The sequence below is a fragment of the Micropterus salmoides genome, unplaced genomic scaffold (genome assembly GCF_014851395.1).
Source record: "Micropterus salmoides isolate LMB-PRFRI ecotype aquatic unplaced genomic scaffold, ASM1485139v1 Ms_hic_scaffold_4, whole genome shotgun sequence".
Lineage (NCBI taxonomy): Eukaryota > Metazoa > Chordata > Actinopteri > Centrarchiformes > Centrarchidae > Micropterus > Micropterus salmoides.
Genome location: NW_024043372.1, coordinates 38,596,800 through 38,621,819, shown reverse-complemented (window position 1 = coordinate 38,621,819; position 25,020 = coordinate 38,596,800). Strand labels below are relative to the sequence as shown.

At 42.7% G+C, this 25,020-nt stretch overlaps 1 protein-coding gene across 1 annotated transcript; it reads right to left on the bottom strand.

Moving 5' to 3' along the window:
- Positions 1–6,568: 6,568 nt before the first annotated feature.
- Positions 6,569–13,070, bottom strand: si:ch211-117k10.3 (Krueppel-like factor 15). The gene is made up of 3 exons (XM_038697361.1): positions 12,918–13,070; positions 10,258–11,433; positions 6,569–8,928 (listed from the first exon to the last, which is right to left on the bottom strand). Exons 2-3 carry the CDS (start codon positions 11,364–11,366, stop codon positions 8,760–8,762), a joined length of 1,278 nt encoding a protein of 425 aa, XP_038553289.1. The 5' UTR covers positions 11,367–11,433; positions 12,918–13,070; the 3' UTR covers positions 6,569–8,759.
- Positions 13,071–25,020: the final 11,950 nt, after the last annotated feature.

Sequence of the window (25,020 nt, the reverse complement as noted above, 5' to 3'; positions counted from 1 at the left end):
CGAAAATAATTCTAGGAGTTCATTAAAGTACGGAGTGTGTAAATCATCCAAAAATTACCATAAAATTCAAAATGGCTGACTTCCTGTTGGGTTTAGAGCATCACTCCAAGAGGCTTTTTGGTTCGTCTGGACACAATACATGTGCCACAGAAATTTCATACATGTAGGTAAAACGTGCCCTGGGGGGTGCTTCATTAAAGGTCACTTCCTGTTGCCAGCATGTGGCGCGATGACTATGGGTGAATGTTGGCATGTGGATATGTTCAGGGTGCGACTCTTATTAAACGTGTAAAATGTGGTACAAATCTGAGCATGTACAGTTAAGGTACAACACGCCACCACCACGCTGTTAACCGAAAACTCACAAGTTTAACCACATGGCATCAACAATGTGTTAAGGGTTTTCTGGGACAGTTTTGAAGTTGACATGGCCAACCTGCTAGGAGTCTTCCATCATAGCGTAAAACGTGTCATTTCCTGTTGCCAGCAGGTGGCGTTATGCTTTTGAGTGAATGTTGTCATATGGATGTGGTCAGCCCGGGACTGTTATTATCCATGTCAAATTTGGTACAGATGTGAGCATGTGTACTGAAGTTATTACAACTTCCTTTTTTTTGGTGAATCATCGATTTTGAACCCCACGCCACGGGAACGCTCATGGATGAAAACTCACCGTTGTACAACTTTTAATCGTCAATGCCTTTAGAATGCACAGAAAATTTAAGTCAATCAGATTAATTCCCTAGGAGGAGTTTGTTAAAGTCTGAATCTTGTAAAAGGCCATAAATGGGCTGTAATGGCACAATCAAATCAAAATGGCTGACTTCCTGTCTGATTTCAGGTATGGCTCCAAGAGGCTTTTTTGTGCGTCTTGAGATGATACACACACCACAAAAGTACCACAAAACGTACCACAAAAGTTTCATGCATCTTGGTGATTCAGTGAGCAGGGGCTGCATCATCGAAGGGAGACTTCTGATTCCAGCAGGTGGCGCTATGAGGTTGAGTGAATTTTGACATGTAGATGTGTGCCTTATCAAATGTGTGAAATTTGGTAGAGATACGAGCATGTACAGCGAAGTTACAACAACTTCCTGTGTCATGGCGAAACATCAAACTTTGACGCCACGGCAAGGACACGCTGTTATCCGAAAACTCACAAAATTCACAACATAGCATCATCAATTAACGCTCTTCCGAGACTGTTTTGAAGCAGGTGAGGCAAATATGTTAGTAGTACATAACAGCGTAAAACTTGGCACTTCCTGTTGCCAGCAGGTGGCGCTATGACATTGTGTTTTTGTTGGCTTATGGATGTGTTCAGTTCGTGACTGTTATCCTACATGTAAAGTTTGGTGCAGATGTGAGAAGTTATAACAACTTCCTGTTTCATGGTGAATCATCGATTTTAGACTCCATTCCATGGACACGCCCATTGACGAAAACACACAGATAGCACAACTTTTCATTGTCAATGCCTTTAGAAGGCACAGCAGAAATTTGAAGCCAATTAGATTAATTCTGTAGGAGGAGTTCGTTAAAGTACGCACCCTGTAAACGGTGAAAAATGGGTTAAAATCGCACTTTCAATTCAAAATGGCTCACTTCCCGTTGAGTTTAGGATATGGGTTCTTGAGGCTTTTGTGTGTGTCTTGATGTCCGTAGAAATTTTCGTGCATGTAGGTTGACTGTGGCATGGGGACTAATTTTTTCCAACTTTGAAGGTGGCGCTGTGGAGCCATTTTGCCACACCCATGTGCGAGACCCTTAAAATACATTATTTTTCGCCACGCCTGGCGTGTGTGCAAAGTTTTGTGGGTTTGCGGGGACATTTAGGCCATCAAAAGTGGGATTCATTTGGGAGAAAGAAAGAGAGAATAATCCTTACAATTTCAATAGGGTCCTCGCATGTTTCTTGCTCGGGCCCTAATCATACAACATGATAAACCTTACTGTGGTGATTTATAGTTTATAATTCAGTCATTAGCAACATAAAATCATTCTCTTCAGACACCTACAGTAGAAATGTTTAATTTTCAGATTAAACACCAGGTGGCAGCAAATCACAGCACTGTCACACCACCGTCAACCAGTCGGTGGTGTTTGTCTGACTTAGTGTAGGCATTCATTTTGGTGTTGTCAGGTGTGAACACAGATTAAACATGCAGCTTAACTCAGTTTAACCATGTTTGAAGCCATACAATTGTGATGTATGTTTGTTGACATACAAAATATAATAGACCAACATCAAGACATTACTACAAGCACACCTTTAAATGACACATTGAGCAGGTGTCATGGGCACAGCTGAAGGGAGAATTGACTTCTGCAGCAGCTAGAAAAGTGTCCCTAAGTTAGAATACATTATCTCTCAGTAAAGATACATCATATCCTCACTATATGCAAAAACAAATCCAAGTTCTGCATATATGTTTGGCTGCACTTAATGGCAGCCAATCAGAGCATAGAATCAATCCTAGGAGTTAGACATTCAGCCAAAAACACTGACTATTCAGCCCATAATGTGATGCCGTTAAAGACCAGTGGGTAATTATTTATAGAGCCATGGTGCTGGATTGACATGCTGCCTGAGTGACTCATCACAGCAGAGGAATAAATCTACATTCCCCCCCGCCTTTAGAATCTGAATTTACACAGTAAATTCTTGTTAATCAATGTGAATGTGCGGAACCTTTCATGTTATTAGCTCAAGATTCCAGGCTGTCATGCTGTCGTTAAGCAACATTAATACATTTGTATTGGCCACTTTGGGGCAGTGACACAAGCTGCAGTGATATGTTATAACCTTATATAGTTGTTATGGCTAACATGTTGGCAAACAAAAGTCCTTGCAGATACAGAACAATATCAGCGTTCACCTGGAGTCGTGTTTGTGGCCACCAAATGAATATCCAGAATTCTCTCTCTGTTAGCTCTGTGTCTCTCTGTCTCCACCAGCTCCTCATCAAAGTATCTGGCTCTTTCTGCTAAATGCTCCTCTATGTTGACCAGCTGCTAAAACATAAAAAATGTTTAAAGACGCTAAAACACTTCAGAGGACTATGAGGAACCGCAGAGTCGGGTGATAATTCTCTGTGGGTTCATCACCTGGTCCATTATTAATAATGAGATATGTGTGCTTGTTTCCATGACTTCAGTTTGGTTTTTACAAGGCCAGAGAGAAGAAGGAAGAGGGAAAGGATAAAGGATGGAGGAGAAAACATTTAATAAATTCTCAAAATACGTTCCTTTTTAATTGCCAGACCATCCTCTAAATGTTTATTAATTTAGACCATCGCATTAATAAAACAACACTTTCAGACACTACCCCAATCGTTAATTGCGTCATTGCCGTTGGACAATCCGGTTTTTCTATCAGCGCAATGCATGATATATATAACTTGGTTAGTGACCATCAGTCTTGTTGTGCCGAATTCTGCCTGCCTGTAGAGACTTGAATGCACCTCGTGGGTGGTAACACTCATATATGCTGAGAAAAGAGGTGGATGCAAATCTGGGCAGGTAGCATAACACATCTGTTCTGCCGAATTCTGCACCCACCTCTTTGCTGTGCTCATTGATCAAACACGGTAATCACCACGTCTTTTAGCTGAATCTCAATGAATGCTACTTCTACTAAGTGTAATAAAATATTAACGACTCTAAACGTTCAAAAAATATATACTTCGAATCATTTATCACCGTTGATGAACCCCACGAAGGATATTATAGCATTTAAAAGCAGTATTTGGAGGTGCATGCAAAACTCAGCATAATACCGGTTCCACTGGCAACACAACTCATAGTAGGTCTATCTCCGGAGAGGAAGCGGGCGCTAGAGCGTATAGGGTGAGAGAGAGGAGCCTGACGTAGACCACAGCTGTTGCAAACAACAGGTGCACGTGTAGAGCAGCAAGTTAGTTTGAAAACCAGTAGGGATACAACTCCAGTCATAGATAGAATAGAATGCAGCTGGGTTGTTTTTCCGTTTTGGTTTTAAAACAGAAAATCAAAAACAGATGTTTGTTGTTTGTTTTTTCCGATTTGGTATTGAAACATAAAAACCAAAGAACGAACCAATCACAGATTTCAGCGGCACTGAAATGAATCAAAACAGGACCTGGAAGAGCATCTTATTTACGGCATCATCCCAGATTAGCAACAGTGTGAAAGAGTATGGCAGGAAAAGAGGCAACACAGATCTTTGCTTTAAAAGCAGGTCCCAGTTTCCTCTGGGTGCTCCCTCACAGCCAGAAACAACTGGACAGCACCAACAGCTGGATGTGCATGCAGATAGAGCTGCAGCTTCCTCTCTGTTTTCTTCAGCACTGAGCTGAATTGAAGACAACACGCACCATACTGCGGCAGTCAGATCAGCTTTGGAAAGTGATTACAGGATTGAAACCTGCCTGCAGCAGTTTTTTATTGAGAGACTCACTGGAGTGGCCCTGATATGGTTAGCCTGCCACTCACTAAGTAGAGAGGAGGAGACACAATGAATTTGTGAGGCGACATAATGACTTTGACCCACGTGACAGCAAAGCTAAGCAGTATTTGGAGGTTCATTTCTACATTATGAAAGAGGGTTAGTGGGTAAAACAGTAAATATTGCAGGTTTATTTCTGGATGCTGGTAATTTACAGCTATTAAATGAAGAGTAATTAATATACATTTTTACTCATTTAAGTTAACCAAACAGCAGACTTATAAATTGAGTTACTAGCTGGTCAACATAGTGGAGTATTTAGCGGCTAAAGTCTCTATACTTCTTAAAAGTTGGTAAAGACAGAGCTAAAAGAGTGAACATTGGAAATGAGTCACCAGAAACACGTCTCTAAATGAAAGTTTGGTTTCTACGAGGCGCACCCTAACTCTGCAGCATTTGAAGGCAACTATATGCTAACATGTTAAACCTATAAGACCATATGTCATGTATTTTGTAATGTAACCATTACAGCAAGTTTAATCTACAAAGTAATTTATATAATATGGTTGTAAAAAGTTCACTTCTTTCTGAAATGTATTGAAGTAGAGGTATAAAATAGCGGAAATATGAATAAAGTACAAGTATCTAAGAATTCTACTTAATGCTTCATTCAGAGATTTTTGGCTACATGGCTGCACCCAGATCTACATGGCATTATCATCTGATGAATATAATCCACTAACCAAATGTATTGAAGAAATTAACAACTGTATGCTCTGCTATTTCCTGCAACTCAATATGAATAAAACTGAAGTTATTGTCTTAGGTGCCAAAGAGGAGAGACTTAAAGTTTCTGCTCACCTTGAATCCCTTTCACTAACAACCAAAACTCAAGTCAGAAATCTCGGTATAATCATTGATTCAGATTAAAATCTTAACAGCCACATCAAAACCATTACAAAATCAGCTTACTATCACTTTACACGCAACAATAAGTAAGAATCTTATGTCCAAGGAGGACCTTGAAAAGTAGTATACAGTATACATGCATTCATTTTTAGTAAACTGGATTATTGTAACAGTGTTTTCACGGGCCTCTCTGAAAGCTCGATTAGACAACTCCAGCTCATTCAGAACGCCGCTACTAGAGTTTTAACCAGGACTAGGAAATCTGATCACATAACTCCAGTTCTGAGTTCACGTCACTGGCTTCCAGTGAATGAAAGAATCAAGTTCAAGGTTTTGTTGCTCACTTATAAGGCAGCTTCAGATACTGGACCTCTTACAGTTCCTTCATAAGAACAAAACATGGAGAAGCAGCAATTTTATTTTTATGCTCCTCATGCCTGGAATAAGTCTTAAGACATTCCTGTTCTCTGAGGCTTTTTAAACCTTTACAATCTTAATCCTCACTACTTTTTATCTGACCTTAAGTTTTTAACCAAGTAATCATTTCATTGTTTTAGTCGTGTTTTTAATATCAATTGTCTTTTCAATTTTAATTTATCTATTTTTCTGAAGTATTTTTGCATTTGTATTGGCTTCTTCATATTTGTAAAGCACTTTGACAGACAGATGTCCATTGTTTTAATATATAGTGCCTGTTAATTATTAACATGTAGTGTTTGAGGGCAGCAGAACAAGCTGAAAACACGCTGAAAAACACATTACATTACCGTCCAGATGTTGTGAAGAACATGTTAGCAAACTATACATCCAACAGTGACAAAAAAATTTGCATTCATTTGGAGTAGTGTAGCTCGGTTTGAAACAGCTCCTGAGCGAAATATGTATCTCTTTAGCTGCTAAGTGCTCCAGTATGTTCACCAGCAAGTCACTAACTGTCACTGTTGTTTGGGGCAGGGCGTGTTGCAGAAAGTGAGTTTATCTGAGCTTTTTTATCACAGCATTATGTCATATGGTAGTGGGTGTTAAAAATAACACTTTTTTCTACACCACTTCTGTAACCGTCAAATTTCCAGCACTTGCATGAGCTTCCATTCTGCGATAATCTCTCATATGATCTCATATTTGCAGTAACAGTTCATTTCAAAAAGCCTTGCTCAAATAACAAAGCAATTGATACCAGCATTTTCATTTTTGCTTTTTATTTTTGCAAATAGGAAAATAGCATTTCTGTTATTCAAAAAAAAATAATAATAACACAGCCTGTGTTCAACCAGATATACCGGCAGGACTGAGAGAGAAAAACAGAGAGAGAATTGGATGATGATGATGATGATGAGAGAATACAGGTCTGGATGTAGGTCAGTAGAAGCAGCCTGGGGAGGCTCAGACACAAAGACAGTATTGGTTCAGACAGATAAACACATCTGCCAGTCTGTCTGCTTTGAATGGATTTCTACATTACTGCGCATAGTTGGTTTTAAGAGTGAAACCTAATGTACCCATAATGCTAAGTGACAAAGATCTGAGGGTGATTGCAGTGTACTGCTACATGCAGAAGTACTCTACTTTTGAGTTTATCCAAAAGCACCAATGTTGCTCGAGCTAAGTTAAGATTGCCAGTAGCCTACTGTTCGTATTAAGTACGTGTCTGCTGGATCAACAGAGACAATCCAGTTATGTGAAGCATCATGCTGTCAGTTATACAGTCTCTTCATGTGGAGCACTGGTAGGTTAACAAGCACCAAAGTGTTGAGCTCCAGGAAGAAATGATAATAGTGACTGCACCGTGCAGTTTAACCTTCCTTAGAAAATATGCTTTTTTCTTTTGGCATGTTATGGCTCCGGTACGTTTTATGGAATTGCCATAAGAGCACAATACAATGTTTCACTAACACAAGTGCACTTAAGACCAGCAGACTCAGCTTAATGGTTTGTGAATGGGTAGAATGGGACTCCAAATCCCAAACCATAATCAGTCTGACATTCCACAGCTACAATCAAACTTATTTAACGGACCAAAATCCTCTCCAGAAACACGACTGAATAGCTTAATGCACTGATTGAAATTTCTTTGATTAAAAAAACATCTATATAGAGGCTACAAGCTGTACACGTTATCTTTGTCCTTTATGTTCAGTACACATTATATTGACTGTGCTAATAGAGATGATTGAATAGACGTTAGCTGCCTTTCCAGCTATTAGCTTTTCTTGCTGCTATACAGTAACTGCTACTGTAAATAAGAGAGCAGTGTTTCATGTCATTTTTTCACCATTGAGCCCACGTTACACATAGACAAGAGTTGTTTTCTAGGCCGCATAAGTCGGCTGCACAATGATTTCAAGAGAATTTCAGAGAACAAAGAGCTTATAAACTGTCACGCACCAAAGGTGTCGTTTTCATGCTCTCACAGGGCCACAACAGGAATTTCTGGTTTGGTTGGTTCAGAATCACAGTTAAATAAGAGCAGTCATATGATAACAGGAGGATCATGTGAGGTTTTGTGATAGGGGCAAAGGCATCAATGGAGATTAGGGCATACTGGGGCTGAGCAAAGGCATACGGGTCAAAACAGGGTGCATAATGATTGGACAAATGCAATAAAAGGCCAGGGTTGGATGCATAAAACAGAAGTTCTTCTCAGCTTGGCCAAATTGTGAGCAAAGCCACAAATTTACACAAGTTCTGACAAAAACATCTCAGCATTTACTCCTAATATCATTGAAGAGTCATGCTGTTCGTTCAGAATTAACTGTAACTCTCAAAATCAAAGCATTTAGAGGAGATTCTGCTGCTTTAATCATCATTTCACCCTCTGTAAAAACAGTTGCAAGTCTTATGATTAGAACACGTCACAATAAATGTGACGCAGCGTAAATTTGCACTTCAGCAACGTACTAAAACATTGGGAAGCTTTATCCATGTGGACCCTGAAGACTGGCTTTGAGGAAGAAGGGCGATCACAAAAGTAGAAACAAGATTATAGAATTACATACACTCCTATTACTGGTTACCCCCTGCTTCCAACAGCACCTGGTAGCTTGGGAACAGGAACAGTAGTGCAAGTAATGGCTGCAAGAGGGGCCTCTGTGAGACGGTCTCCTGTTAGCTGTTTTGTCTTTGTGTTTGTGTGTGTGTGTGTGTGTGTGTGTGTGTGTGTGTATAAAGGCCAGGAAATCCACTTTCAGCTGAGTTTCTTCCTGAGGTGAGGAGCTCAGTATAAGACAAGCTGCTCAGAAGGAACAGTGGAAGATAAACACCAGGGAGGAGTGACAGGAAGGAAACTATGAGGGGACAACAGTAGCCAGCTCTCAAGATTCTTCTGAAAGTTCTGCTTGTGAAGCACCAAAAGTCCTGAGAGAGACCCCCCCAGGCCAGGGCAGGCTGGATAGGTGCAGGGCAAGGTTTAGGCCAGCTGAAGGTATCACACAGTGGCTCTGATAATCCTGCTGGGCCTGGAGCTGCGGTGGACCTTCATGTGTTTGGATAAGTGATCACTGCGGGCGAACTTCTTCTCGCACAGCGAGCACTCGTACGGCTTGATGCCGGAGTGAGAGCGGCGGTGACGAGACAGTTCGTCGGATCGGGAGAATCTGGCAACACAGGAGCAGGTGGGTGAAGTTAGGAACACAGTAACAGAGAGACACATTAGCACACTGGCTAATTTTCTGCTAAGTGATGAGAACAGTCCCAGGCCTGACCTAACTCTGGTGTTCAAGGGCCAAGAGTTCTAGGCCCCCAGAAAGAACACTGCTGTGGACCTGTTATAAATAATTCACACATCGTAGTAGGCTTTTTGAGGACTCCTACAAACATTTTTACCATAGACTGTATATAAAATTAATAAATAATAAAATAACATTTTTACCCTACTAGTCAAACTCACCAAAACTGTGTATCCCCTAGTTACTACACTGATGAGTGCACTCAAAAGTTTCCGTCATGGACAGAAAAAAGCAGAGTTTTTGCTAAAAGTCCCACAATGCAAGCAAATTACAGCAATCACACACACCTCTGATGATGACTGACAAAGGCCTGAAATATCAATGTGATCCTCACTATACTGTAAACTACTGGCTGGTTCTTATGTTGGGAACAGGGGATCAGTGATGGAGAGATTCAGACTCAGCACATGTTGAGTGATGGCAGGATCGCATCCACGTTCACCCTGAGCTCAAGTTTTAGTTCCTGTCTTGTGCTTTCATAAGCAGCAGAATATGGTAGGTATGCAGCTAAGGATGTGGATTGGTGAATTATATAGTTTGAAAAAAAATGCTTTTAGAAGTGCTCTTTAATTACTATTCAGCCCTCTTACGCTGGCTAACGTTAGCAGATGACTGTATCAGCCCTGGGAAAATCTTCCAGAACGTTGATATACTCCTGTAATCTTGCAATGTTCATTTTGTGCTGAAACAAATACTCAGTGAATCAGTTAATTTACTGAAAGGAAAATTATTCAACAATTATGAGTAATCAGTGAAGTCATTACAAAATATCACTGATTTCAGACTGTAATGTTTCTTACATAGTAAGTATTATACATAATGACAACTGACAAATTTCCTTCATTTCACCATTTGAGGTTTGAAGGCACTTGAGGCTGAAACCTGACAAATATATGGAAGCTACACTCCAGTATGAGACAAAATGACTGTCACTATGGTAATGTTCCAGAGTTGTTAAGTCTTCCTTATAGTATTATAAACCACCCTGCATGTTTTGACATGTGAGCCCCCTGCAAACTCCTGGATCTGTTTCTCCGCCTGGACTTCCTGGTTCGTGTTTCACCATCTCACTACTACCTGCAGCCCTTTGCATTGACCAGTGGGAAAATCTCCAAAAGCTTGGTGTATTCCTTAAATCTCCATGATAAATGTAGTATTTACAGTTAAAAAGTGGTACACATGGGAAGAGCCACATACCTCCAGCCACACTCAGGCCAGCTACACGTGTAGGGTTTCTCTCCCGTATGCCGGCGGAAGTGAGCCTTCAGATGGCTGCTTTTGGTGTACATCTTCTCACAGCCTGGATGGGAGCACTTATGGACCCTCTCTGTAGGCGGCACTCTGGTCATACGCGGGGCCACAGCCTTCAACAGACCACTGCCCGGCCCCCCGACCCCAGTCACACCCGTGATCTCTATAGTTCTCATGGTGATAGGCAGAGGGGCGATCTTCACGTACTTCTGGTCAGCTGACTTGGTATCTCCACTATTTAGTGATAACAATGTGGTGGGGGTGGAGGACACCTGAGGGGCCAGCAGGGTGACATTTCGTCCTGCCGCACCCTGGAGCCCCATGACCAGATGAGTGAGCCAAACGCCACTTTGGGCCCCAGGAGGAGAGCCTGCTGGGGTCTGAGGCTGGGCCAGAGGTAGGGGCTGGAGCTGGAGGACCAGCGGACTGCCCAGGAGCATTGGTGGGGTTAAGGTGGATGGTGAGGAGTTAACTTGGACAGAAGGGGAAGGGTCAGCTGGGCTGGGGCTGTTCTGCTCGTTCTGAGGGGTGTTTGGGTTTGAAGTGCAATGGGAGGTACTAGTCCCTTGGTCACTGGAAGTCTCTGAGGACACAGCCAGGAGCGCAGTGGAGGATGGCGAGTCACTGCATGGGACAGGGGAGGCCTCCTCTTTAGGGGCCAGAAGCCCCTCTTTGACTAGTTCCATCTTTTCCCTCAAGAACTCCTCTATGTCCTCCAGGGTCGGCGAGAATGGGGAAGAGGGATGGAAAGAAAACTCTGGCAGCTTAGGCTCCTGACTCGCAGGTTCCTCTTCTCCCACTGCTCCGAGGAGAATATGCAGATGCTCCTCCTCATCTTCGTCTTCTTCCTCCTCCTCCTCATCTTCCTCCTCTCCAGGGCTGGAGCTGCGCATAGCCCCCGGCTCCCTGGCCTCAGGGCTGTCGCACGAGGCCAAACTGTCCCCCTCGCTGTGCGCTCCGTCCCCCTGGCCGAGGGAGAACAGGCTGCTGCTGCTGCTGCTGTCCCTGAACAAGTCATTCTCCAAAGTCAGCGTTCTGCTGCTGAGAGACACCATTGATCCAGGCCGAACGCAGAAGACAGGATGTCGAGGAAACACTATCCAGAAGTGGGATTACACAAATCTGCAAAGGCAAGAATGAGACTGGATTTTATTTCCCAGCAGAAAGTAAAAGTGCATCAGCAGTTATGCATTTACCTCAATGGCTGGAATTTAAACTTTAAAAGGTAGGTGCTACAGGGTGCCTCTGACAACAAAGAACATATTCAAGAAATCACTTCTGGCAAAAGTGGATTTCCCCTCTCTTCATTTTTGTGTCTAATATTGGATTGCTTGCCAGGTGGGCCAAAGACACCTTTCCACTTTGGTAGACAATAAAGTTCTGTCTTAAATTTGTTTTAAAGTTTGTGAACTGTCCATCCCATCGTGATTCTGCTTAAGTGAATAAACAGTAATACTGAAGCCCTTCCACAGACCAACGTTTCGATACCTTACACTCATCAGTAGAGAGTTTGGGTTCAGTGTCCTGCTCAAAGACACTTCGGCATGTAGACAGAACAGGAGCCAGGGATCAAACTACCAACCGTGTGGCTGGTCAACCAGCTCATGGCCAGATTAACTTGTCTGGGGGGGCTGGGACAAAAATTAGCTGTTGGGGCCCCTACTGAGCCTTGTGTATGAACCCCACCTCTAAGTTCCCATGAAGTGAGTGCAAAGGTTGCTCTATGGTAAAATAATACCTAACTTGTGGTAGTTTGATTTAATCCAACTTCATCATCTTCAACTCCATCATCATAACTTCACTAGGAATTACGCACCATGTGAGCAAAATATAAACTAAAAGATTTCAGGTCTTAAACTACATTCTGACACAAGGCCTCTAAACAAGTTGCTAAAACGCGGTAATCACTGCACATGCCTTTAGTTGTCGTGCAGGCCACTTCCTCCTGACATTAGATATTCCATCTTTTAAACTTTGTGTTGTCAAATATACTGCCCCCTTAAAGGAATATTCCCCCTGAGTCTTCAATATTTAAAAGGTCCCTCTTCATCTCTAAAATCTGCTAGCACTGGCCAGATGTCATTCAGCTGTTTACATATGTACATGAAGTCAGGCAGTGGTAAAAGATCTTTTATAAAAGGCCTATAATGGAAACTTGCACATGCACATTTGTAGTGTAAGAAAGGGGGGGGGGGGGGGGGCAACTACGATTCCTATTAGGTCCGCAGACTTCAAATGAGAGTCCAGATAGCTGCGTCCCATTTGCTTATCTAAAGGCTGAGCTGCTGCTGTCAGAGCAGGCACATGTTGCAGCAGGGCCTCAGACTTTCCGTCGTGCAGAGCTGGGCGCTGGGTAAACACGGCCCGCACTGACGCGCCCATGAGCGTATGGGGAGGACAACTAACCCGGGCCAACGATCGGCCTGCCAGCGGAGAGAAACCGCGTACTGGCTGCTTCTGTAAAGGACGAGCAGCACGGTGACCCGCCAGCACAGGAATCCACGAGTCTCAAGTTCGGCTGGGTCAAAATGTTCTATTTATAACGCTGCTCCTCTGTCTCTCCGGATGATCCGAGCAGAAGATCCCCGATATTTGTCTGGACCTACCGTGTGCGGTTCGGAGGCTCGGCGGAGAGAAGCGGCCGTCGATGGTTTCCAGAGGTCCGTGTGTGCTGCTTTCCTCGTCGTGTTATTGTCGTGGCACGCTCACAGCCCGTCCTTGCCACGGGTCCATGTTGGCATTCCTTTTCCCAGCGTCACGTGACAGCAACGCTGCACAACTAGGAGGCACGGGTCCTGTTCCGCGCCTCTGATTGGCTGAGCGCCGCGGAGGCTCGCCCTAAAAGGGGCGCTCTGATTGGCTGCCGCTCGATAAATTCTGGCTGCCATGTGTTGATGGAGGGATCGCTATACCACGACTCAACGGGATACACTGTGGCCTAGTGGCGGTGGACACGGGGTGGACAAAATAATGGAAAGACCTATTAATGTAGCAGCAAAGTCAGATCCATCAGAAGCTCCAGCCTGTGAAGATGGGGATAGATCTGACAACATCCTGCTGCGCTTGGATTTTTATAGTTTGCTAATTAATAGGTTGAGAACTGAACACACTTTTTGATTACCATTTTTGGGGTTAATGTAAAGATTATAAAAACAACTTAAGGACGCCTTGCTGACCTTCATCATAGTCAGTGAGGAAGTGATGAATGTTTGAAAAATCTAAAGTGGGATTTGCATATGCAAGAGAAAGTATGAATGATGCAGGATACATCAGCCACTGAGAGTCTATTGTGTTTTTCATGTTTATTTTTTATTTTTCTATGTTCATCAAGTAAATAAACTACTATAAAACATTTTGCATAATACATTTTACACTAGCTGCAGGCTCTGTTTTCATGTAACACAATTCTAAGAGTCTAAACATAAGTCATAGGCTACTTGGATTTCTGTTACCAGGAATTCCAACACAGATGGCAAAGTGCCCTCAACTTTCTGTTGCGTCTTACTCTCTTTACACACATGTATCTACATGCGACTGCAGTAGAAATCCTTGCAACTCCCTTTACCTGGAATATATTCTTAGTATATTCTTGTGCAGCTACCACCGGCCCCCTCAAGGTCCATATCGAGATTAAAAAGCACACAACAAAATGTACTCAAAGAAAACAGCTGGCAGCAAAGCCTCCCAGTGGCAAATACTTCCTGCTAAAACCTCACCAGTACCACACTTCATAAGTACAGAGGAGCTGTATGCTGTTGGTTAGTTGTACAGAAGCGCCCTCTGGTGGTTCAGCAGTGCCACAAAGTAAATCTTTGCAGCACAAGGAGATGGGAATCTGATTACATGTTTGTTTAACATTGTCACCTGTGCGCCACCATACTGCTGCTGCTTCCCCCCCTCACAAATAGCACAGTTAGGGGAGTGTTACACTGAAGATCTAAAGGTCCCTGGTTCAATACTGGGTTTTGACAGAAGGACAATCACGTCCAGCGTAGCACGCAGCTGTGTTTTAAACCTGTATTCTAAAGTGCAGATAAGTTAGTAAGATACTAAGTGACAGATCAACAGCCTCCTAATGGTTGAAATGTATATTTAATTTTTTCAAGATGTTGATTTGCATGTCACCCGTGGGCCACCAAACTTTTTGGCTTTGAGCTGAAATTATCATGATCCTGTCTGTGTGTCTTGTTGGGGAGTCTGGATTTGTGGTTCTGATCTGTTTGGTTTCATTATTCTTTTGATTGTTCTGCTTTGGTCTCTTCTCAGTTTGTTATTCAGTTTGCCTCTGTCCTGTTTTGGTTTTTGCCTTGTGATGTTTGATTTGTGTTTTTTGCATTTTGATTTGTCTGTCCCCTCCAGTGATCCTTCTGCCTGCATGTCTACCTGTTTCCCCAGTGATCACTCTGCCTATCTGTGTGCTTGATTTGTCCCTTATGTCTCTCACCTGTGTTGCTCCCGCCCAGCTCGTTAACCGTGTGTGTGTGTGTGTGTGTGTGTGTGCTTGCTTGTTTCCCTCAGTCTTGCTCTGGTCATTGTTGTAGCATGTATACATGTGTAGCTTTGCACTTGTCTCGTCTCTGGCTTGTCTGTCTTGGATCTGTACCCGTTTGGATTACCAGTTTCATTTGGATTGTTTGTTCTTTGGATGTATCTCAGCCACTCTGTCAGTAAGTGTCCTCGCCTTTTGTTTGCCACAATAAACCTTTTTGAACTGTACCTGCTCCGCTCTGCGTCCTGCATTTGGGTCCACCAACCTGCTCACCATACCGCACCCTGACAGAAATAGCGCAGTTGGGAGAGTGTTAGACTGAAGATCTATAAGTCCCTGGTTTGATACTGGGTTTCGGCAGCACAAGATCTCTGTTTCAGGGACACATCACATCCACCGTTACTGCTGAATTGGACCTTTGTCCGTTCTTGCGCACGTCACTGTGTGATCACATAGGTTTCCTGCAAAACATCCACGTTGTACACCTGCACCTTTGTGGTCTTGGAGGAACAGAGGCAGTTTTGATGGGAGTGTTTCCTTTGAGATGTTTCATGTGTTTCTGTATTGTTAGGGTAACATACGACACTAGAGGTTTTGATAAAATAAATGAATGAAAACTTGACATTTCAGCAGAACCTGTGCCTGTTTTGACACAACAATCAGGTCCAGTGTAGTGCACAGCTGTGTTTTTAAACCTGTAGCTCATCTTTACTTAGTTTTATTTTATAACCTAATGTCTGTCTGATCCATATCCCCCTCTAAGTCTGTCTAGTGTCATTCAAATGTTTTCTTTAAAGTGACAGCTTTAATATCCACTTAATAAATGTTTGCCTCATGGCACATAATTTACAGTTTAGCGGTCCCATTCTACATAAGAAAATCTGACAGATACTTCAGACAGTTACTAAGTGTGGAGAGACAATTTGAAAATATCTTAGTCATTGACCTAGATCATGAATAACAGTATAATCAGTATAGCTCCAAGCAACTGAGAGACCTGGCTGGAAAGGTAGCTTTATTATAAGATTGTTTTCCCTACTGGGTAATTAGATTCATTCACTTATTACATGCCGACTGTCATTGATCCTCCATAGTAGCCAAACAGAGTATATGGATAATGGAGAATACTTCTGCATAATGCACCACACAAGGAGTGTCAAGACTTCAGTCTGGTTTCTTAGCAACAGTACACAGCTGGATATCTCAACCAATCATTGCCTACAAGACTTTTTAGACGTTTTTAGTTTCTATATCTTGGCAGTAAATTAATGTCATCATTCAGTTTTCCAGGTATTTCTCAATTAACTTGTTTTTGATCATCACAAATCATTATTTTTATTTTAACCTTAACTTAACTTCACTACACTTCTAATGCACAACATAGGTCAAAAATTACCCATATTCTTTTCCCATGTACAGTAATTTCATGCAGGGGTGAGTGTTTCTTTGCTCTATCTTTTGAAATCATTTTATTTCATCATTTAATAGTAAAGTAGTCATTAAATATCTTTTTTTTTTTTATTACCACAAACTATTATTTTAACTTTTACTTTCTTACTGTAAACACAGCTTTTGTATTTCAAGATAAATTTTACACACAGGTCAAAAATGACCCAAATACATTCACTATGAAATTTTATAGGAATGTCTATTTTACAATTGTTTCACCTAAGAAAATATTACATATTTTGTGAAAGATTACTGTACATAATATTTGAACATTAGGTTACCTTGACCTTGACATCCATTAGTAGTGAGAAAGAGAAATATGTCCAATACTATTAGCTAGCTAGCTAGCTGTTAATATATTCTCTTCTAGCTAGCTAATGTTAGGTAGATCAACAAAATAAAACTCGAAATAGAACATTATATGATCTAATGACTGAAGTTTTCTTGTGCGTCTCATTTTCTTTATCCAAAGTGTTAGCATGGCTGGCCTAACATGTATGATAATGCACAGTAAAATGTGTGGCTAATAACGTCATTACAATCGTCACATCATTGATTGGCTTTAACTAATTAAAATGCACTAATTTGCATACATTTGCCAAGGCAATGCAGGTAAATAGGATAAACAAAATAACTAAAGCATATCACCACAGACTTTCCCCAGTTAATGACTTACATAAAGAGGCTTTTCCCCTGAAATGTTATGTTTATTTATGTTATGCTTGTTTGAAAGTGGACCTTTCTATTTAGCACCCTGCGTAAATTTGATTTTGGAGAGTCATTCATCCATTGGATAAAACACTCTACACTTCACCTAGAGCCACAGTAATTGCAAACCAGATCACTTCACCACCATCCCTATTTGCTATTTTCATCGAACCACTTGCAGCAGCAATATGACAAAACAATAAAATTGACGGAATCCAGGATGCCAGCTCACAACATAAAATTAGTCTTTACGCCGATGATTTATTATTATATCTACTAAACACCTCTGTGTCACTACAGAAAACATTTAACATCATTAATAACGTCTCAATAATTTCACTACACAATATACTGGAACAAATCAACTATACTACCACCATCTCTAGATGCATGGGATTCTGCAGCTCAAGAATCCTCCTTCCCTTCTCACTGGCAACATAAAATATTTATGCATTAATATTTCTCATAAGATGTCAGATCTCTTCCAGCCTCAACTACGATTGACCAAATTCCCACTCACTCTCATTTACCTCAGATTAATTACTTGTTCTCAATGCTTCCCATCACCCCCACCAACAAATGGTTCAAAACAGTAGACTCACTAACCTCTCAATTTTACTGGAAAAACAAAAAACAAGAATCTCACTTTCAACATTACAAAACAGGAAATCACAAGGAGGCCTGGAAGCACCACATTTTTTAACTACTTTCTGGCAAATCAATCAAAATTTTTATTCAAAGGGACCCAGAAACAAGTATTTTACGGGCCCTTGTCCCCTTGCGCACCCAGGGTAGAGCGACAGCTGGGGTCTGTAAACCGCAGGTTGGCTGATGCAGGTCTGAAGGTAACACCGCACATATTACACAAGTGAAGTGTGGAAAATATTTGCCAATGTGGGGTCAGGGTGTCAGTTACTTATTCAATTAAAAATGAATGACTTGGAATGGATATAGCTGTAGACTTCAAAAGGGGGACAAACATCAAGGCCCCGGTTCATATCTCTGAGCAACCCGTATACCTGACAGACTGCTTCAAATTCCTTTAACACCTTCATGAGTAACAATCTCAAATGGAATATCAACAGCAATCAAATTAACAAAAAGACCCAGCAAAGACTGTACAGCTCAGACCGTCTCAACAAGAACAGACTGAAGCAGATTGTCACTAAAGCCTCCACTGTAATCAGTTGTGACCTCCCTCTAGTCAACTCATTGTAGAAAAAAGTGCACCTTCAACTGGGCAGCTAAAATAACCAAGGACCTCTCCCATCCAGCCCATCACCTCTTCCAGCGTTATATGCCAAACCAAACCAACTAACTAAAACAGCTCTTTCCTACAGCAGCCAGAACCCCCACTACACCCCCCAAAAGACCCCATATTAACCTGAATGCACTGAAAGCACTGGACTGAACACAGACTGGTCTCGCTTGCACTAGTACATACATCCATTCATCCATCCATCCATCCATCCATCCATCCAGTTTACGGTTTAGCTTCATGAGCCTTATTTTAAGTTTAGAGATTATACATTTGCCTCAAGCTTCTTTAGCCTCTCAAAAAAAAAAAACAGCTTCACAGTAAATAAATCCTTGCTACGGCAATTGAGTTTGAAGAAAACTCACAAGCTTCACAACACAATAAACAACAATAATAAAGTATGTCTTCTAAAATACAACATCATTAAGGAGTTAAGGCTTTCCTGTAGATAGATAGATAGGTAGATATATACTTTAATTTTCCCGAAGGAAATTCAAGTATCTAGTAGCATACGAAACATACATACATTAAACATACATTAAACCTATATTAAAATAGAATTAAAATTAAAATAACTTATAACACAGTAGCCACAGTAAAACAGTGCAAAAACAGTAAACAGTGCAAATGGAGTGCAAATGGAAGTAAAGAGTACAGATTTTGTCTATTGTCCTTCCTGCCATGACTAGGAGCTGTTGTACAGTCTGATGGCCAGGGGGACGAAAGAGTTTTTAAGTCTGTTGGTGAAGCTGGGCTGGGACAGCAGTCTGCCACTGAACACACTCCTCTGCCCGATGAAGGTGTTGTGCAGAGGGTCGTGGGCGTTGTCAAGTATGGACAACAGTTTGTCCAGGGTTCTTCTTTCTGCCACTGTCACTAGCGAGTCCAGCTCTCCTCAACAGTCTGTCCAGTCGAACAGCATCTCTCTTCTTACTGCTTCCTCCCCAGCAAACTACAGCATAAAAGAGGACGCTGGCCACCACAGACTGGTAAAACATCTGCAGCAGTTTTTTGCAGGACCCCAGCCTTCTCAGGAAGTACAAACGGCTCTGCCCTTTCCTGTGGAGAGTGTCCATATTTTCTCTCCAGTCCAGCTTGTCATCCAGCTGCAGCCCCAGATATTTGTAAGTCCTGACCACCTCCACATCGACCCCCTCGATGGACACAGGCTGGAGATGTGGTTTCTTACTTCTGAAGTCCACCACCATCTCCTTGGTCTTGAAGGTGCTCAGCTGCAGATGGTTGGTCCTGCACCACCTCACGAAGTCCTCTACCAGGCTCCTGTACTCCTCCTCCTGTCCATCCTTGATACAGCCAACTATCACAGTATCGTCTGAGTATTTCTGCATGTGGCAGAGCCCGGCGTTATACTGGAAGTCAGATGTGTACAAGGGGAAGAGGACAGGAGAGAGCACGGTCCCCTGTTGTGCTCCGGTGCTGCTGACCACAGTGTCTGACATGCAGCCCTTCAGTCTGACGTACTGTGGTCTCTCTGTGAGCTAGTCTGAGGACATGTCTGAGGTCTAAGGACATGTAGCAGCAGCCGTTCAAAGGTCTTCATGATGTGAAGTCTTCCAGAGCACTGGGACCCTTCCCAGCTGCAGGCTCAGGTTGAAGACATGCAGGAGTGGCTCCCTCAGTTCAGCAGACCAGGCTTTAAGCATCCTTGGACACACTCTGTCCGGGCCCGCTGCTTTCCTTGGACGGAGCCTCCTCAGCTCTCTGCTCACCTGATCCTTTGTGATGGTGGTGGGGAGGGGTGTTGAACTGTCTGTGTGTGGAGGGTGGGGGGTGGTCTGCAGTCTGAGGGGGTGATGGACATGGTGGTGGCATTGGGGGAGGTGATGGACATGGGGATGTGAAGTGGGCTGTCGCTGGTTGTGGGATCTGGAGTATCAAACCTGTTAAAAAACATTTTAGCTGGTTTGCTCTCCCAGCATCCCCCTCTCCTGCAATACTGCACTTCTTCTTGCTGCCTGTGATGGCTTTCATGCCATCCCAGACCTCCCTCATGTTGTTTGCTGCAGCTTCTGTTCTACCTTCCTTCTGTAGTCCTCCTTCACCTCTCTCTCTCAGGTGGACCTCGAGTTCCAGTAGTATGTAGTAGGCGGTTCTGAATACTGCCAATGTCTCTGTTGCACACAATCTCCTTCACCGTAACATGCCCCTGGTTGCACCATCTGTTGTTGATAAACAGCGCGATTCCCCCTCCTTTGCCGCTGCGTCCACAGTCCCGGTCCGCTCTCACTGTAGTGAATCCAGGTAAATCCGCATTAGCGTCCGGGGTGTTGGGTTAGCCAGGTTTCAGAGAGGCAAAGTTAACTGCACTCCCTGAATGTCCTGTCCGTTCTCAAAAGGGCAGCCAGCTCATCAGTCTTGTTGGTCAGACAGTTCACATTCCCCATCACTATTGACAGAACCGAGCCGCTAGCCTAGCCTTCATCTTAGCTCTTAGCTCTGCAACCCTGGTGCCTCTTCCTCAGCTCCTTAGGTATGTGGTGGAAAATGCTGGCTCGTCCCATTGTTTGGAGTGAAAGCAGCTTCTCCCTTGAATAAACAAGTTGTCCACTGCTATGTTGTTCGTAAAAAGTAATTGTATCCATAGGATATATAAAGTTTTACACAGCTTAGTGTTATATAAAGAGTTAACGTTAAAGTTTAAAAAAACACACTTAAAGTATTAAAAACAACAACACGTACGGAGCTACTGGATCAGCGTCCTGCTCGCGCTGGCGCCAGAAATATGAACTTTAAAATGGATTTGGTCCACCTGCTTGGAGGAACACATTAAAGCTGCTATGATCATGACAGGATATTGGCATGTAGATGTTTTTATCACACATTTGAAGAATGGGACAGATTTGACCATGTCCAGTCCATATACATACTACTAAAAGCTTAGTAATTTAACATCCCAAGGATCTTAATATTGTTCTGCCTACATTTGAAATCAAGTTAATGCTCTAGGAGGAGTTTGTATAAGTACCGTGCCTGTAAACGGAGAAACCTCTTGTAAAGACTTAAAATGGCCGACTTCCTGTTAGGTTTAGGGTATGGCTCCAAGAGGCTTATTTTTAGGTCTCAAGATGATACATCGGTTTCTCAAGTTTTGTACAGCTAGGTAAAATGTACGCTGGGGGCTGCTCTTTAAAAAATGTGTAAGGGGAGCTATTGAGCCAATTTTCCACAACCATGCCCCCAAACCGTATTGAACAATAAAAAACAATACTTCTGATGTGCGTGCCAAGTCTTGTGAGGTTTCGAGCATCCCCAGACATGTCAAGACTAAAATGCCTTTAGGGGGCACTATAGATCCAATGTGCGACCTCCAATCCCAAAAATGACAGGAAATCAAAACATTACCAGTTTGAGTGTGGCTGCAAAGTTTTACGGCTCTTTGAGCATCCTAAAGGCCTCAAACACCTGTTTAAAATACTGAAGATGACACAGGAAGTGCAAAATGGCTGACTTCCTGTTGAACAAAATCTCAAGAAATGTGGTCTTTGTAATAAGTGCAATAATCTCATGAAGATCAAAGAAACTTTTTCCAAAACATAGTTTATTTAGAGGCACTATAGAGCCCCCTGGCCTCACCCGACCCCAATCACTGCAGAACATTGGGTTTCCCACCAGACCTGAGGTGTGTGCAAATTTTTGTGATTTGAGCATCCTAAGATCTTGAAAAATGAGTTCTCTGGGGAGAAAAACAAAAGCATTTCGTGCTAGGACACCAGTGGGTACCCTATTTTCCATCAAGGCAGCACAGCGAGGAACACCCACCTATTCGAAAATATATCATTTAATACACTAACCCAGAAGTACAGGGTAGGGAGACACCAGTTCCTCCACAACCAATAACTAAAATCCTTAATTAAATCTAGAATCAACATTACCAGTAACACACTACAACTGTCTAAATTAAGTTATGAGATATTAAACATCACAAATCCAAAAAAAATACTTAACTTAATACCATAAATACTTAATACCAAACTCAGTAAACTCATATTCACTACAGATACCTCCTTAACACTCCAACTACAAAATGGGAAGATTATGTAGCTGTCTCTCCCAACCCTGAGGTCTGGACACAAATCTGTAATAACATTTTCTCTATAACCACCAAGACAAACTTGCAATTCATACAAAATAAAACTATACATAGAACCGAGGTTCTTATTGTAACGAAGACAAACGAAATAATGAAAACTAGATGTGAAAAACATTGTCATTACCTGAAATACAAATAAAAACGAGGCTAACTAAAAACTATATTGTAGGATTGCAAAACTAACTAAAATGAAATGCAAGAGTAAATATTTTATTTACCCAGGTAGGGGTAGGCTGCGTAGTTGGTGGGATTTGAACATGTTTTCTATTATCTTTTATACATACATGTGTACAAAATAATATGAATGCAACAACTGTATAGAGTTGTGTTTTGTTTAGTTCAGGTTGCAGGCAGTGAGTCACTGTCCTGGTAGTTTTCTTTTCCTTGTTTTGTTCTGTTCTGATGGTCTGGCTTACTGCTCATCCTGCGTGTGGGATAAACTTGCCCCTTGCCCCTAACCGGGGGCAGCATGCAATCGTCAAAACCGCTGACTTAGTATTGCCTTATATGTAGTTTTAAGTCCAAAACTCAGCGGTTTTGTTGCTCCAAGAATCGGCGGGCGCCATCTTTAGTAACTAACAAACTTTCCCAGATCTTGGGCTGCAGAATCCCATTGTCCCCATCACTATGCCTACTCGGAGGTACTACACAAATTACCCTACCAAATAAACATAAAAACCCACTACTAATTTCTAGCTATCGCTAAGAAAGTAATATTTCAAAACTGGAAATCCAAGACTTCTTGTCACTTCACTCACTGGATTATTTACTTACAGAACATATTTTAATAGAAAGAATAACAGCTTACAAAACAAGTAATATATCTGCCTTTAATGAAACCTGGGATACATTCTTAACCTTCTTTAACAAAAATCCACCCCAAGACTGAGGCCACGTGCATATCCGCAGACCTCTTTGAGTCCAGGCGTAACTTGTAGGTCCCATATTTATTCATCATTTATTCACTCCTTCTGTTATTTATTTATATTTTGTTGTTTCACCTGGCGGGCAATGGCTTCCATCAGCCAGCTCCCTATACATATACTGTATATATATGCTGGTAGTCCATCGATGACATCCCTCATTATTACCGGTGTGTTCTTTGATGACTATAGAGTCCAATTCTTGATCCACAAGTTTTCTTACAAGTTAGGCATATAAAGTCTGTGTTAGTGGGGCAGGCATAGCAGTGCGTCTCCTTTGTCTTTTCTGTTTTCTCTCACATTTTTCTCCATTTCCAGCTGTTTTATACCTTTATTGCAAAGCTCCTGCCAGTTGGAACCATAGACTGTATATAAAACGGTGGATGGCAGCTTGCTCCAGTCTTAAGGGGTCAATACAACATTTCTTCAGTGATGTTTTTAGCTGTTCTTTGTACCGCTTCTTCTGACAAACTGCAGATTGGTGACCCAGATGAAGCTGTCCATATTTGAACATGAGGTACAAGGTCACGCCACGTGATTCCCATTATTTGCTGCAGACAGCCTATTTGGAACTTGTTGTGTTTGTGTAGGACTCAATAACTACACCATGTAGCTTCGTTCGTATTGCGTTTTACTCCACTGCTGCCAACCTTACATTTTGACCTTTTGACGTAAATCACTGCTGTAAGCCTTAAAGGCACAGTAACCTGTCACTCGCAGTGCATAACATAACAGAGTCTAACAGGACAATACTGAACGTTTTCAGACACAACATTGTCTGTAAGGGGCCGGCCCCAACTGCTTAGTCACCTGCAGGGGCTCTGACCAGTATGACAGCAGCTTATTTTGGCGGTGGAGGTGATCCTCACCCAAACCCCTGGAGAAAGTGAGGGGGTCTGCACTCTGTGCGTGGCATCAAACCTCTCTTTCATCCGAGCCTGCAAACCCTTCACCTGAGCTCTGGCTTTCTGGAGCCCTGGGCTCCCACGTGCAGAAGCTGGCTCTGCTCTCAAGCAGTCCAGTGGTTGCTTTAGTTCGTGTCCAATCATGAGCAATGCAGGTGACACTCTTGTAGTGGAATACTTGGATGGTCAGGAGAGTTTGGTTGAGTGAGTCACTGAAGGTTTTCCCTTCCTCCAGACAGGCTCGGGTTCCATTTTTGAGAGTTTTATTCAGTCTTTCCACCCCCCCATTACTCTCTGGGTGATACACTGCCGTTCTGATGTGCTTGATGGACCGTATCGTGATAAACTCTGTGAACTCTGCAGAAGCAAATTGGGGCCCATGATCCGTTGTGATGACACTGGGGAGGCCCCAGCGCCCAAACAGGTTGTCCAGGCGGTCAATGATGGAGTGTGCAGTGATGGAGCTCAGCTGAAAAACCTCTGGCCGCTTCGAATGAAGATCTTGCACAACCAACAGGTAGCGAGCGTGAGCAGGTGCCCCGTGAAGTTCACCACAGAGGTCAACCTGAATATGTTCCCAGGGTGACGACAGCCAAAGTGTCGGGGTGAGAGGGGCTGTGGCCGGCTGACCAGTTTTCCCACTCAGGAGGCAGCAAGCGCAGTTACGTACCAGCTCCTCAACATCAGTGTCTATGTGGGGTTACCACACTGTGTCACGGCAGCGCTGCTTGAGAAACTCCGGAACGACCGAACGGTGGCGATGGGCCAGGCACACCGCCCCCCAGCAGGAGAGCTCATCGTGGAAGCGGTAATAGGGAAGCAGCCTGTCATCCACTTTGGCAGGCCAGCCGTCCTGGACGTAGGTA

Excerpts from the sequence above, each read along its gene's own strand:
- si:ch211-117k10.3 (XM_038697361.1), bottom strand. The coding sequence starts at position 11,366 with ATGGTGTCTCTCAGCAGCAGAACGCTGACTTTGGAGAATGACTTGTTC. Across the intron at positions 8,929-10,257 it reads TGGCCTGAGTGTGGCTGGAG|ATTCTCCCGATCCGACGAAC; the intron begins GTATGTGGCTCT and ends CTGTGTTGCCAG.